Source organism: Procambarus clarkii, chromosome 91, assembly GCF_040958095.1.
Source record: "Procambarus clarkii isolate CNS0578487 chromosome 91, FALCON_Pclarkii_2.0, whole genome shotgun sequence".
NCBI lineage: Eukaryota > Metazoa > Arthropoda > Malacostraca > Decapoda > Cambaridae > Procambarus > Procambarus clarkii.
Window position 1 is genome coordinate 13,964,183 of NC_091240.1, and position 13,295 is coordinate 13,977,477.

Here is a 13,295-nt window from a genome sequence, read left to right on the forward strand (position 1 = left end):
AGGACACCGGCAACATATGCTGGGGTGAGCAGGACACCGGCAACATATGCTGGGGTGTGCAGAACACCGGCAAAATATGCTGGGGTGAGCAGGACACCGGCAACATATGCTGGGGTGAGCAGGACACCGGCAACATATGCTGGGGTGAGCAGGAACACCGGCAACATATGCTGGGGTGAGCAGGACACCGGCAACATATGCTGGGGTGAGCAGGACACCGGCAACATATGCTGGGGTGAGCAGGACACCGGCAACATATGCTGGGGAGAGCAGCATGGCGGACACAGAACTAAGAGATGATTAACCTTACAGAATGTCCGGGGTGCCGGTGGTGGGAAGGTATGTGTCACGCAGCTGGAGCAGCCGGGCGGGGGCGGCCCCGCGGGGCGACCACCACCCGCCGCCCCAACAGCGCCCCGCCTCACCCTGGAGGATACCCGCCTTCTTCAGGAGAAAGTTTGACATCGCTCAGGTAACGTCCCACTCCAGGCTTCATGTGGGGGGGGGGGTCTACCAGGGAAGAATTTCTTTGTATTTATTTGAACTGTTAATTTATTAATTACTAGCAGTACCCGGGTTCTGCTGGGTACCCAGGCTCAGCAACTACCCAGCCGTACCCAGGCTCAGCAACTACCCAGCCGTACCCAGGCTCAGCAACTACCCAGCCGTACCCAGGCTCAGCAACTACCCAGCCGTACCCAGGCTCAGCAACTACCCAGCCGTACCCAGGCTCAGCAACTACCCAGCCGTACCCAGGCTCAGCAACTACCCAGCCGTACCCAGGCTCAGCAACTACCCAGCCGTACCCAGGCTCAGCAACTACCCAGCCGTACCCAGGCTCAGCAACTACCCAGCCGTATCCAGGCTCAGCAACTACCCAGCCGTACCCAGGCTCAGCAACGCATGTGCCTTGTAATTCTCATTTTTAAAACAAATTTGTCATGCAACAATTTCTTAGTAGGGTTAACTAAGGTATTTTATTATGTTTATTGAACATAAAAGTGCAGCTTGCATCTTAAGCTAAAGGGTAATAAATGGTGTTGGGATTTCCGGCATCGTGTATCACAACGCCTGTTGAAGACAAAATAAAATCAACAATTAATTTACATTTTAGACTCTTGACCTGTTCTTATGTTATATTTGTGTTCCATTATTATTTGGTTATGGTGTTTGCTCGTCGTAGCTTGGGGCCTCGTAGCCTGGTGGATAGCGCGCAGGACTCGTAATTCTGTGGCGCGGGTTCGATTCCCGCACGAGGCAGAAACAAATGGGCAAAGTTTCTTTCACCCTGGGAGTAAATTACGTACCTATTTACCTTGCAGTAAATAGGTACCTGGGAGTTGGTCAGCTGTCACGGGCTGCTTCCTGGGGGTGGAGGCCTGGTCGAGGACCGGGCCGCGGGGACACTAAAAGCCCCGAAATCAACTCAAGATAACCTCAAGATGAGGTGAATTACATAGGACAAAAATGTGCTTACTAGAACCATCAATTTATAATTAAATAATTATTGAATTTGTTAATAAAGTACAACATAATTAAGCTGTTAGCTGCATGCAAGGTTCCTGTGCTGGATTGTAAGTCCATTCCTTTGTGACTTTGATACTGGAAATGGGCTGTAGCAAGTAGGGTCCTTAAGGCTGATCTGGCTCATAAATTGCAGAACACAGTATACCTGTGGGTACACCCATACATTTAACATTCTTCTGCCCTTTACTCCCCCTCCTCTCTGCACCCTATCCCATCTGCTCAAACCCCCACCCTTTAGACATTCAACCCCACCTGCCCCCCCCCCTAAATACTCCACTTCCCCTCTACCTCTCTCTACATGTATGCCCCCTCACCCCATCACAAACAAGGAGAGCGCTATGTCATGGGTTACAAACAAGAGCGCTATGTCATGGGTTCGTATCCTGGCCGGGGATTACTGGGCGTAAATCCTTAACTGTAGCCTCTGTTTAACGCAACAGTAAAATGTGTACTTGGATGAAAAAACGATTCTTCGCGGCAGGGGATCGTATTCCAGGGACCATAGGATTAAGGACTTGCCCGAAACACTACGCGTACTAGTGGCTGTACAAGAATGTAACAACTCTTGTATATATCTCAAAAAAAAAAAAAAAAAAAAAAAAAAAAAAAAAAAGCAATTAACGGTTTCAACCTCAACGAGCCACAATGTAGGACTGAGAGCAGGAGATGTACCCATAGGGGTATAAACCCATGGAACCGCCTACCCGCCGAAAACGTAAATGACAAAACTGTTGAATTTTATAATCCAGTTTGAAAAAATCGTCAGGACAAATGGCGGGACCTCTGACAAGCCGCCGGCTTCCAGTTCTCACCGAGGCCACTAATGTGTTTGTGGCGCTCGGGTAAATTCAGGTAAATTAGTGTTATTATTATTGTTAGCCTTCAAGACTTGAAACAATGTGCGCCGAGGGACGCGGAGCCACGGGTGTCACCAACTACCCATGTATGTTGGCGCACTTAATACCTGGCCATGGTATCGGGGCTCAACGTCCCTGCGGCCCGGTCCTCGACCAAGCCTCCTGGTTGCTATTTCACCTATTTTATGGATAAATATTAGATTAATATTTTTACCATATAATAAAACAAATTATGTTGAAATGTTTTAACACTAACGTTTGACAAGCCGAGGCCAGTAGAGAAATAGGGGTCCTTAGGTATATTCAGAAAAATTCAGTTTTGTTCATGGGAACCTACAATCATAATACTGAGTGAGCAGTTTGAGACGTGAGGTTTGAGGATGGATGTGTGTGTGTGCTGTTTATAATGGTGTGTATTGTTGGTGCAGCGTGGAGGAGGCCGGGTGGCGAGCACAGCCCCCGGGGACGCTGGAGGAGGCGTCACCGTCGCCGAGGAGGCCTTCAAGGACCCACCACCCACACTCAAGGACCCCATGCGAGAGTCCACCAGCACCGACCCTATCAAGGACTTTGAGGCCACCCCTTCCCCATATGACGAACCTGAGGTGAGAGTAGCCCAAGTTAACATATATAAACACATTTACTGGACTGGGTGAGAATAGATTGAGCTTCCTCATCCCTTTGTGTGTGTTTATACTTCAATAAACTTATTTAAATTACACAGGAGTACTGCCAGGTGAGAGTAGGGCAAGTTACACAGGAGTACCACCAGGTGAGAGTAAGGCAAGTTACACAGGAGTACCACCAGGTGAGAGTAGGGCAAGTTACACAGGAGTACCGCCAGGTGAGAGTAGGGCAAGTTACACAGGAGTACTGCCAGGTGAGAGTAAGGCAAGTTACACAGGAGTACCGCCAGGTGAGAGTAGGGCAAGTTACACAGCAGTACTGCCAGGTGAGAGTAAGGCAAGTTACACATGAGTACTGCCAGAGGGACTCTTCTGCATGCTCGCCACAGGAAGGGACGTGTCCGCTCCCACAGCCACACAGTGTGATAGCCGGCAAGATGCACTACTTAGGTCTTCCCCACTCTCATCCTGTACACGCACGGGGAGAAGACGGAGGACCTCCTTACGTAATGTGCATGGTCTGGTAGAGCACCAGCAAGCTTGAGCCATTCTGCAAGACATCCAGCACCACCACTGCGACCTGTTGAGGGGGTGGATACAATGGGCCACAAATGCCTCAGTCATGGCTACCCCTCTTAACAACCAGCCATTCAACAAGACTGACCGACCTGAAGATCATCAAAGACATCGCAGAGGGACATCCCCATCGTTGTCAGCCAATAAGGAGAGGATCTTACCCTTTACTTTGAGAGCGAGACGGACCTAGAATGATTACTGCAACACAACAATCGCATTTATGCAACAAATTTCCGGACCAACTTCCCATGTTAATTCCTTGCCGCACGAACGTCTTCGTCAGCGAAACTAGCAAATGGCTCACAGATAAGGATATGGGGAATATCATCGTCAACATATGGGAGGTAAACCAAAACACGAGACCATGCGATGGGACCCTCATCGGAAGACCCGATGGCAAGCGCCAAACCCTGAAGATCACGTTCACCACATTAGCGGCAGCTACCCAAGCCACCACTCAAGGAATCTACAGCTTTGGCATAAAGATCCCACACTACCGAATTAAGATGGAACGCTACTATAACCTACAACAATGCTTAGTGTTACTAGTACATGCATCTTACCAAGGATTGCACAGAACGTGTCTCCAAGTGCAGCATCTGCATGGAAGACAACCACTACCCTTTCTGCAAGACCACAACCCAACGCTGCCTCGTCTGCAATGGTGACCATGTGACCATCTCCCATTGCTGTCCATGTCGACAGGAGGAAATACAGAAAATAGAAGACTTGAGGAGCTCTGCTGCCTCGACTTCTAATGCCATCCCGCGTGCATCGTCACACCCACGACCTTGATCAACAACGCTGCTATAGCTACGAGAAGTAAGACCACCATGAAGACCAAGAAAGTCGTCGATCCAAACTCAAGGAAAAACATCAGAAGAAAGAAGTAAGAAGAGCACTGAAGCCAGAAGACCGTCAAACGAGGACCTGAGAAACATCAACATCTACCATCAACTGCCAGCTGCCTGAGAACCGAACCCCTGCGCGACGCCAATGTATGCTAAGGAACAACGTAGAACACCATACAGTATCATTGCAAGGAAATACCTATAGTGGTTGGGCCACCAGCGTGTATCTCCCTCCTGGTGAGAGTTGGGCATGTTGTGCAGGAGTACTGCATGGTGAGTTGGCAAATTATACAGGAGCATTATAAGGTGAGAGTAAGGCAAATTTCAACAGGTAGGAGCAGTAGTCAGAAAAGCTAATCAAACCCTCTGGATAATCAAGCGTACCTTTGACTTTAAGGAAAAGATGGTAGAGATTCAACTGTATACATTTCTGGTGCGCCTCCACTTGTATTACTGTATCCAGGCATGGAGGGCTCACTTTCAGAAGGACATAGCTGCTCTAGAGAAAGTGCAATACCGGGCAACAAAAGTCATTCCAGAGCCCAGTCATCTCTTGTATCAGGAACGGTTGAGGCCACAGGCCTAATAACACTGCAAACCAGGCATTACAGGGCGGATCTCATTGAAACTTTTTAAAATATTGAACAAGTTGGATGATGATGATCCTGACAATTTCTTCAAAAGTTGAGATGCAGCACAAACAAGGAGCAACGGTTTCAGGTGCAACAAGCCACAGTATAGGACTGAGAACAGGGGATGCTGTTTCACCCACAGGGTTATAAACCCAGGGAATCGCTTACCTGCCGAAGCCGTAAATGTCAAAACTGTTAAGATTTAAAATCTACTTGGAAAAGACAGACAAATGGGCAGGAACTTCGACAAGACGCCGGCTTCCTGTCCTCATCGAGGCCACTAATGCTAGTGACCCTCGGGTAAAAATCGGGTATACAAGAGGTGAGAGTAGGACACATTATACAGGAGTACTGCCAGGTGAGAGTAGGACACATTATACAGGAGTACTGCCAGGTGAGAGTAGGACACATTATACAGGAGTACTGCCAGGTGAGAGTAGGACACATTATACAGGAGTACTGCCAGGTGAGAGTAGGACACATTATACAGGAGTACTGCCAGGTGAGAGTATGACACATTATACAGGAGTACTGCCAGGTGAGAGTATGACACATTATACAGGAGTACTGCCAGGTGAGAGTAGGACACATTATACAGGAGTACTGCCAGGTGAGAGTAGGACACATTATACAGGAGTACTGCCAGGTGAGAGTAGGACACATTATACAGGAGTACTGCCAGGTGAGAGTATGACACATTATACAGGAGTACTGCCAGGTGAGAGTAGGACACATTATACAGGAGTACTGCCAGGTGAGAGTAGGACACATTATACAGGAGTACTGCAAGTGACAGCCAAGTTACTAATGAATGTTGAGTACTCATGAGTAAAGCCAGGTGAAAGTAGGGCAAGTTGTGCAGTGTTAGAAGAACGAATGTTTGCTCTGAGGGTCACTGCTTAAGAGGATGGAGTTCCAATTCACTGGGGTTAGGTAAGGCCCGGCCCCCAGGGAAAAACTATTTCCAGAAAGTATTAATCACTGTAAATAATCTGCAATCTTGAGAGATTAACCACCCCACTACAACAAGGTAAGGAGAATACTCCGGTGAAATCTTAAACATACAATTTATTAACCCTATTCCCCCCCCCCCCCCCCCCCCGCAGTACAATAAATACCTTACCACCTCGATCTTACGTTATTTCCCCTGAATAGGCAGGAGACGAGGGTTACAAACAGCAATTCCAGGGTTAAGGTCTACTTTCCTTAAGGGCAGAACACAACACTTGATAACTTAACACACACTCGTGGTCACCCCAAACCCCCCCCAGAGGGTAACACTTGGAGCTCAGAACACTGACTTAGAGGACATAAATAAATACCTTAAGAATAGGAAAGAGAGGGAGAGGGTAAAACCCGCCACTCCAGATCCACAGGCAGCCAGCGCCAAGCTTCAGAACAGAAGACCTCCCATACATGTGGCTGCTGCCTGAAGTATAGAACTGATCATACAGTAACAATTACTAGTCTTCCAATACAACCCTTAACTTGCTACTAATCAGTTCTAAGTGTAACTAACATCTAGCTTTTCAGTATACTAATATTCAGTTAACACAGAGTATACCAGCTCTGTGAGAAACAAGGTTATGTACTGGTGTAGGGCAAGTTGTGCAGGAGTACTGCCTGTTGAGAGTTAGGCAAGTTGTGCAGGAGTACTGCCTGGTGAGAGTTGGGCAAGTTGTGTAGGAGTACTGCCTGGTGAGAGTTGGGCAAGTTGTGCAGGAGTACTGCCTGGTGAGAGTTGGGCAAGTTGTGTAGGAGTACTGCCTGTTGAGAGTTGGGCAAGTTGTGCAGGAGTACTGCCTGGTGAGAGTTGGGCAAGTTGTGTAGGAGTACTGCCTGGTGAGAGTTGGGCAAGTTGTGCAGGAGTACTGCCTGGTGAGAGTTGGGCAAGTTGTGTAGGAGTACTGCCTGTTGAGAGTTGGGCAAGTTGTGCAGGAGTACTGCCTGGTGAGAGTTGGGCAAGTTGTGCAGGAGTACTGCCTGGTGAGAGTTGGGCAAGTTGTGCAGGAGTACTGCCTGGTGAGAGTTGGGCAAGTTGTGCAGGAGTACTGCCTGGTGAGAGTTGGGCAAGTTGTGCAGGAGTACTGCCTGGTGAGAGTTGGGCAAGTTGTGCAGGAGTACTGCCTGGTGAGAGTTGGGCAAGTTGTGCAGGAGTACTGCCTGTTGAGAGTTGGGCAAGTTGTGCAGGAGTACTGCCTGGTGAGAGCTGGGCAAGTTGTGCAGGAGTACTGCCTGGTGAGAGTTGGGCAAGTTGTGCAGGAGTACTGCCTGGTGAGAGTAAGGCATGTGAACTAAAGAATTGAATAAAATTGTTGATAAGCTGGTACTTTTGACAAATTTACTCAAGGAATAAAAATCAGATTCAGATTCAGATGTTTATTCAGGTAAGGTATATACATACAAGTGATGTTACATTAATGGATTGATATATAGATAGAGCTAGTACATACAATGCCTAAAGCCACTATTACGCAATGCGTTTCGGGCAAGAAAAACATTAATATCTAGAACTTAATACTAATTGAGCATAAAGAATAAAAAGTGTTGAGAACAAATACAAATAAAGATAAAAAAAAGGGGGAACATGACTGAAAAAGCAGCACAAATACAATAGGTTGACAAACAGTGTTGATTAAAAAAAAAAGAAAATAACGGACATGGGTTGACAATAGAGGAGTGAGGTAGGTTACAGGGAATTTATTAGGTAGTGTTTAGTTTTTATCTTAAACTGGTTGAGAGAGGTACTGTCTGATCACTGGCTTATTCTCCCACTAGATGCACTCCTGCAGAGGGTTAGGTGGTTGAAGAAGCCAGCCAGTAGTTTGGGCGCTCCTGGGCAATCTGACACAAGCCAAGAGATAATTGTAAAGACTGAGTACTTGGACTATTTTTTGTTTACCTATCACCAGCACCAGCTGACTTTGCTAGATGATCTGCAGTGGTCCCTAGACCCAATATGACACTGCTGATAGGTTTGCAATGTTCCCTGCAGTGCCGGTACCTAGAGTGACGCCTTGCATGACAAGATCTGTTCCATTATATATAGCAGAATTGTACCTTGGGGTTTCAACCACACAAGTCTGCCCAGAAATGCACATTACATCCATAATCAAAAGTCTATACAAATCTTAAGGTTTTATCACCTTGCTTTCACATTCATTCATAAAAGTTGGGATATGACTCTTATAACCCTGGGAATGTGTTGTGTGTAGGTAGGTAATGAAGCCACTAGCATCTGCATATTACCTGAATGTTTGTGTATGTGATGTAATAATGTACAGAATACTGGCTAGTAAGTCACTTGCAGGTATTGAAGAACTTTGCACATTACAGTATATCCTCCTAAATGGTGGAGATGGGTTTTCTGATAAACTAAATTAGGATTTTTAAACATACAGTAAATTCAATGAATGATATAGTGTACTTATTTAATTTAATTTGTATTTGTCCATGTGGCACCATTATATTTTATCAGGTATGCGCTCAGAGTGATGATGGTGACTGTATACACCAACGGCTGATAAACAGCTCTCCCATTCGGCAGATCCGGGATGTGACTTTTAGAGAGCCTCGCTACCTAGATCTGTTTGATCCCAGCGTGTCAGTTGTGAGGGATCCCAGACTTGACCAGCCCCAGCCTCCATCCAAAAGCCGAGCCCGTAGCGTCTTCAGCCGCATTCTCTCATCTATAGCCTCCACTAAGGTTGTCATAGGTTGGTGACGTTTTTCCTCTGTAGTCTTCACCAAAATCATCGTAGGTTAGAAATATTAATTGAAATAAAATATTGTCGTTGATTACATTATTGTTAGCACCAGTAAAGAGTGAAATCGTCATAATTCAGGACAGTGGCTTTAAAAACCAGTGTTGAGTACAATGAAATGATAATTTTTGGGTGAGCCCCCAGTGGCTTCCTGAAGCTGAGATGGTACCCAACTACTAGGTCGCATCAGCTGTGTAGTTCTTAGGCCTACCAGGGACCAGAACATGGTACCCTCAGAGAGGCACAGAGAGATGATGACACTGTGTCAGCTCACCGGAGAAGGCATCCAGAAAGTCATTGAACAATTACAGACAACTGCTGGGATCGAAACAACCCAAAGCCTTACAATTTATTTTTTTATTTATTTACTTATTTATTTATATATAAGAAGGTACATTGGGTTAACAGAGAATGTAACGTAAGATTATGTTACTTTGTTGGGTAGATTAGATACAGTGTTTAGTGAGTTTCATATTTATTTAGTAGTCTTGGTAATTAGCAGTAAAAAACTTGGTAAAAACAGTAGTCGGTCGTTGGCATTGTCATAGAGGTTCAGTGGAGCTTGGAGCAGAGCAGAGAGCTGAGTGAGAGCCAGAATCGTGGAGCTCTACGCGGGAGAGCGTGGCGGCTTGACTGGGAATTGAGAGTGTCTAAACTCGATGAGGAGCAGGGGGGGGGGGCTTTGTAGCTCGATGTGGTTATAGTCAACTGACTGCTCTGTGTTTGTAGCATCTTGGGGTCGATTAGGACTATACACGCCGAGTACTACATTCTTGCGAAGAGAAGACGTGAGATAAATCCAAAGCGTCTGTATTGGAATTATCTGACTCACTGTGGAAATTGTACTGTCGGCTATTCACTTTTTGCTTGCTTATATTCGGTGACTACACCTCAGCTTTCTCCAACCAGGATGGAAAGAATGTTACCTGTAATTAGGGAAAGGATTATAGCTCCTGTAATTAGTGCTAATTAGTCACGCCATTAAGCTAATGAAAGGCTGTAGTGAGTATATTGTTTCTACTTGCTACAGAACTCCCCCTGCCAGGGAATGAAAAAAAAGCAATACAACAAAAATTGCGAAGCTACTGTTCCCTGGGTCATTGTAGAGCATGTAGTCCGGTACCGAAACATGCAGGCAGTGTGTGTGGACAAGCTCGGTGTAGAATATGCATGATTGTTGCGTCCTTGGGTCTCTGGTGGAGCAATTAGAGCCGGGGCGGATAGGCTCGGGCACCATGACCAAGGAGGTAATGTAGGCACGTAGTTAGGGCAACTAGGAAATCACTGCTAGAGCTAAATTGTCCTGGAGACGACGATCAAGAGTTGGAAATGCAACTTGTAGGTCCTGTACTGTACAAGGACCTACTTGTACCTACTTGGCCGCTGTAGTTTGCAGCGTGGGAGTTTGTGGCGGGGTGGCATTCGTACCAGTCTGGTACGTGGCTGGTTCGATTTTCTCCTCTGCTCTTCACGTCTGATCTTTTTGATGCGAGTTTATCACCACTTGTATGGTGTTCAAGTGAAATTTCGGCACTTGTCTCTTCATTGGTTGTCTTCGATTTCTGGTTGGGTTGTTTTTCCTTTCTCTCTTGGTTGTCTCAGAACCGTCTTCTTGTGCCAGATACTGTCGCTTCATTTCAGGTGGCGCTGGTGGAGCTGCTGCAGCTTGTACTTGGGGTGGATGTCATTTCTGCTCTATTCTGCAAGCTTCTCGGGTGTTGTTTTCACCTCTGGCCTGCTCATGCTCCGCCTGAGCTGTCCTGGTCGTTGCACCAGGTGCTCTCTTCTCTCTTCTCAGTTTGGGGTGGCCCCCTCGGTTCAAGACTGTTTTTCTACGGCTCTTTTCTTGTTGGCATTGGCCTCTGGGGGTCGGGTCGGAGAGTTCCATGCTCTTCTCCGGCACAGGGGTTTCTGCACTTTCGGTCCTGGTGATCTTTTCTTAGTTTGCAGCCGTCTCCTTTTTTCGGGCGAAGAATGAGTCTGCTGCTTTCCGAAGGGGTTCTTGGGTTGTTGATGCCTGGTTGGTTCGGCCAAGGGTGCATCATGTTTTGTATCTCTTTGGGGCTCTTCTCCGTTATTTGCGTGTTACGGCCTCTGTGGCAGAGGGTGATCTTTGGGTTGACCCAGTTTCCCTTCTTTCCTATTCCAGGGCGTGGGTATCCCAGGTTGTTCGCAGGATTATTCGGTCCAGCCAGCCTGCGATCTTTCCCACACCGTTCGTAAGTTTGGCATTCGACTGCTGTTTTGGTAATGTCCTGGCCTATCTTTTGGGCACGGGGCTATTGGAGGGCGAACAGGGTCCTGGCTGCATGTTCCCTTGTAAATGTTCCTAGTCCTTCTCGGGCATGTATAGCCTTGGGTCACAGGTTGTGGTCTATTGTCTCGACTTTGGGTTGAGGAGCGAGTGATAACCGCCTCCTGGGTGAGTCCTTTTTCTTCTTATCTTTAGTTAGGTAGCTTTGGGGAGCCGAAGGGGCTCTCTACAGAAAACCAGCGTTGAATGTAATAAAACGTCATTTTCTGGGTGAGCCCCAGAGGCTCCCCTGCATCCCTCCCTCCCTCTGGTCGGCGGTTTTTCGCATCTTTTGATACTCAGCCTCTGAACTGAGGAGAATTGCCGGTGTGGAGGTCTAGGACCCCACCCCCTGTTTCCCTCCTTGGGAGGGGGGGAGGGAGGTTGCGCATAAGGTTGAGCGGTGGTTGTGGTGACGTCATGTTTGTTTCCTTGTTTTTGATTGGGGAGTTCTGTTTGCTAGTTCGGCTTTCAGTTCGCAATTTTTAACCAGTTGGGTGCCTAACCTGGTAGATTGCAGACAAAGACTGTTTCCAATGACACGGGGGGTGTCTTTAGGCCATTGCTCCTCGTGCCTCTCTCTTGAGGGGGCGCCAGGTTCTGGCTCTGGTCCTAGGTAGGCTTAGAACTCCTTCGATTGACTGTTGCCACGGTCTAATATATATACACATCAGCCCGGTATAACTCCGGGAAGCCTCTGGGTCTCGCCCAGAAAATGGTGTTTCGTTACATTCTACCCTGGTGTTTTGGTAATATATCATGGGCTGATAATGGGGCACGGGGATTTTGAAGTCGAACAGGGTCGTGGTTGCATGGTACTTTGTTCATGTTCCTGGGCCTTCTCGGACGTGCGTAGCCTTGGGTCACAGGTTGCAGCCAGTTGTCTCGACTTCAAGTTGAGGAGCAAATGGCGGACACCTCCTGGGTAAGTCCCTCTTTTTCCATTATCTTTGGTTAGGAAGTTCCGGGTAACCGAAGGGGCTCTCCACAGAAAACTGGCGTTGAATGTAATGAAACGCCCTTTTCTGGGTGAGACCCAGAGGTTCCCCGGCATCCCTTCCTCCATGCGCTATGGAAAAAATGAAAATATAAAAACGGAAACCACGTACAAAACTCAGGCAAATCATAACATAGAACGAAAAGGCAATGTAAAGGATCTGGGTGTACTCATGTCGGAAGACCTTACCTTTAAAGAACACAATAAAGTAGCCGTCACAACTGCAAGAAAAATGACAGGTTGGATAACAAGAACTTTTCACACTAGAGATGCTATACCGATGATGATACTTTTCAAAACGCTTGTGCTCTCTAGAGTAGAGTACTGCTGCACAATGACAGCACCTTTCAAAGCTGGAGAAATTACTGACCTGGAGAGCGTGCAGAGATCCTTTACTGCTACAATCCACTCAGTAAAACGTCTAAACTATTGGGACCGACTAAAGAGCCTAAAACTGTACTCCCTTGAGCGCAGGCGGGAGAGGTACATAATAATTTACACGTGGAAAATATTAGAGGGGCTGGTCCCAAACCTGCACACAGAAATAACATCACATGAGACCAGAAGACATGGCAGGATGTGCAGAATACCCCCGTTGAAAAACAGAGGTGCAACTGGTACTCAGAGAGAGAACTCTATCAACATCAGAGGTCCGAGACTGTTCAACACGCTTCCACTACACATAAGGGGCATAACTGGCCGACCCCTCACAGTGTTCAAGAGAGAACTGGATAAGCACCTCCAAAGGGTACCTGATCAACCAGGCTGTGACTCATACGTCAGGCTGCGAGCAGCCGCGTCCAACAGCCTGGTTGATCAGTCCGGCAACCAGGAGGCCTGGTCGACGACCGGGCCGCGGGGACGCTAAGCCCCGGAAGCACCTCAAGGTAACCTCAAGGTAAGGTCAAGGTAACCTCCTGGCAGTTTTTTAGTGTTTTTGATATTCAGCCTCTGAACTGAGGTTGGCTTGCTGGCGCAGGAGGTCTGGGACCCACTCTTCTCCTTCCCGAGAAGGGGGGGGGGGGAGATGTGCAGACAGCAGCGGCTGTGGTGACATCATGCTTGTTTGCTTGACTTTGATTGGGGAGTTCCGTTTGCTAGTTCGGCTTTCGGTTTGCAATTTTTAACTAGCTGTAGTTTGTTTTGGAATTTCTACCTTTCAGAGTGCCTGA

At 47.3% G+C, this 13,295-nt stretch overlaps 1 protein-coding gene across 5 annotated transcripts in view; it reads left to right on the plus strand.

The window, feature by feature from the left end:
* The window catches only part of Nrt (Neurotactin), a 122,709-nt gene that overhangs the window by 82,545 nt on the left and 26,869 nt on the right, over window positions 1-13,295 (plus strand). For 2 of the 5 annotated variants that reach the window (XM_045768093.2, XM_045768094.2), the window contains 3 exons: window positions 313-472; window positions 2,813-2,989; window positions 8,548-8,785. In XM_045768093.2, coding sequence (XP_045624049.2) covers window positions 313-472; window positions 2,813-2,989; window positions 8,548-8,785 — 575 coding nt within the window. The remainder of the gene's footprint in view (window positions 1-312; window positions 473-2,812; window positions 2,990-8,547; window positions 8,786-13,295) is intronic. The other 3 variants (XM_045768095.2, XM_045768096.2, XM_069318821.1) reach the window with 3 other exon arrangements.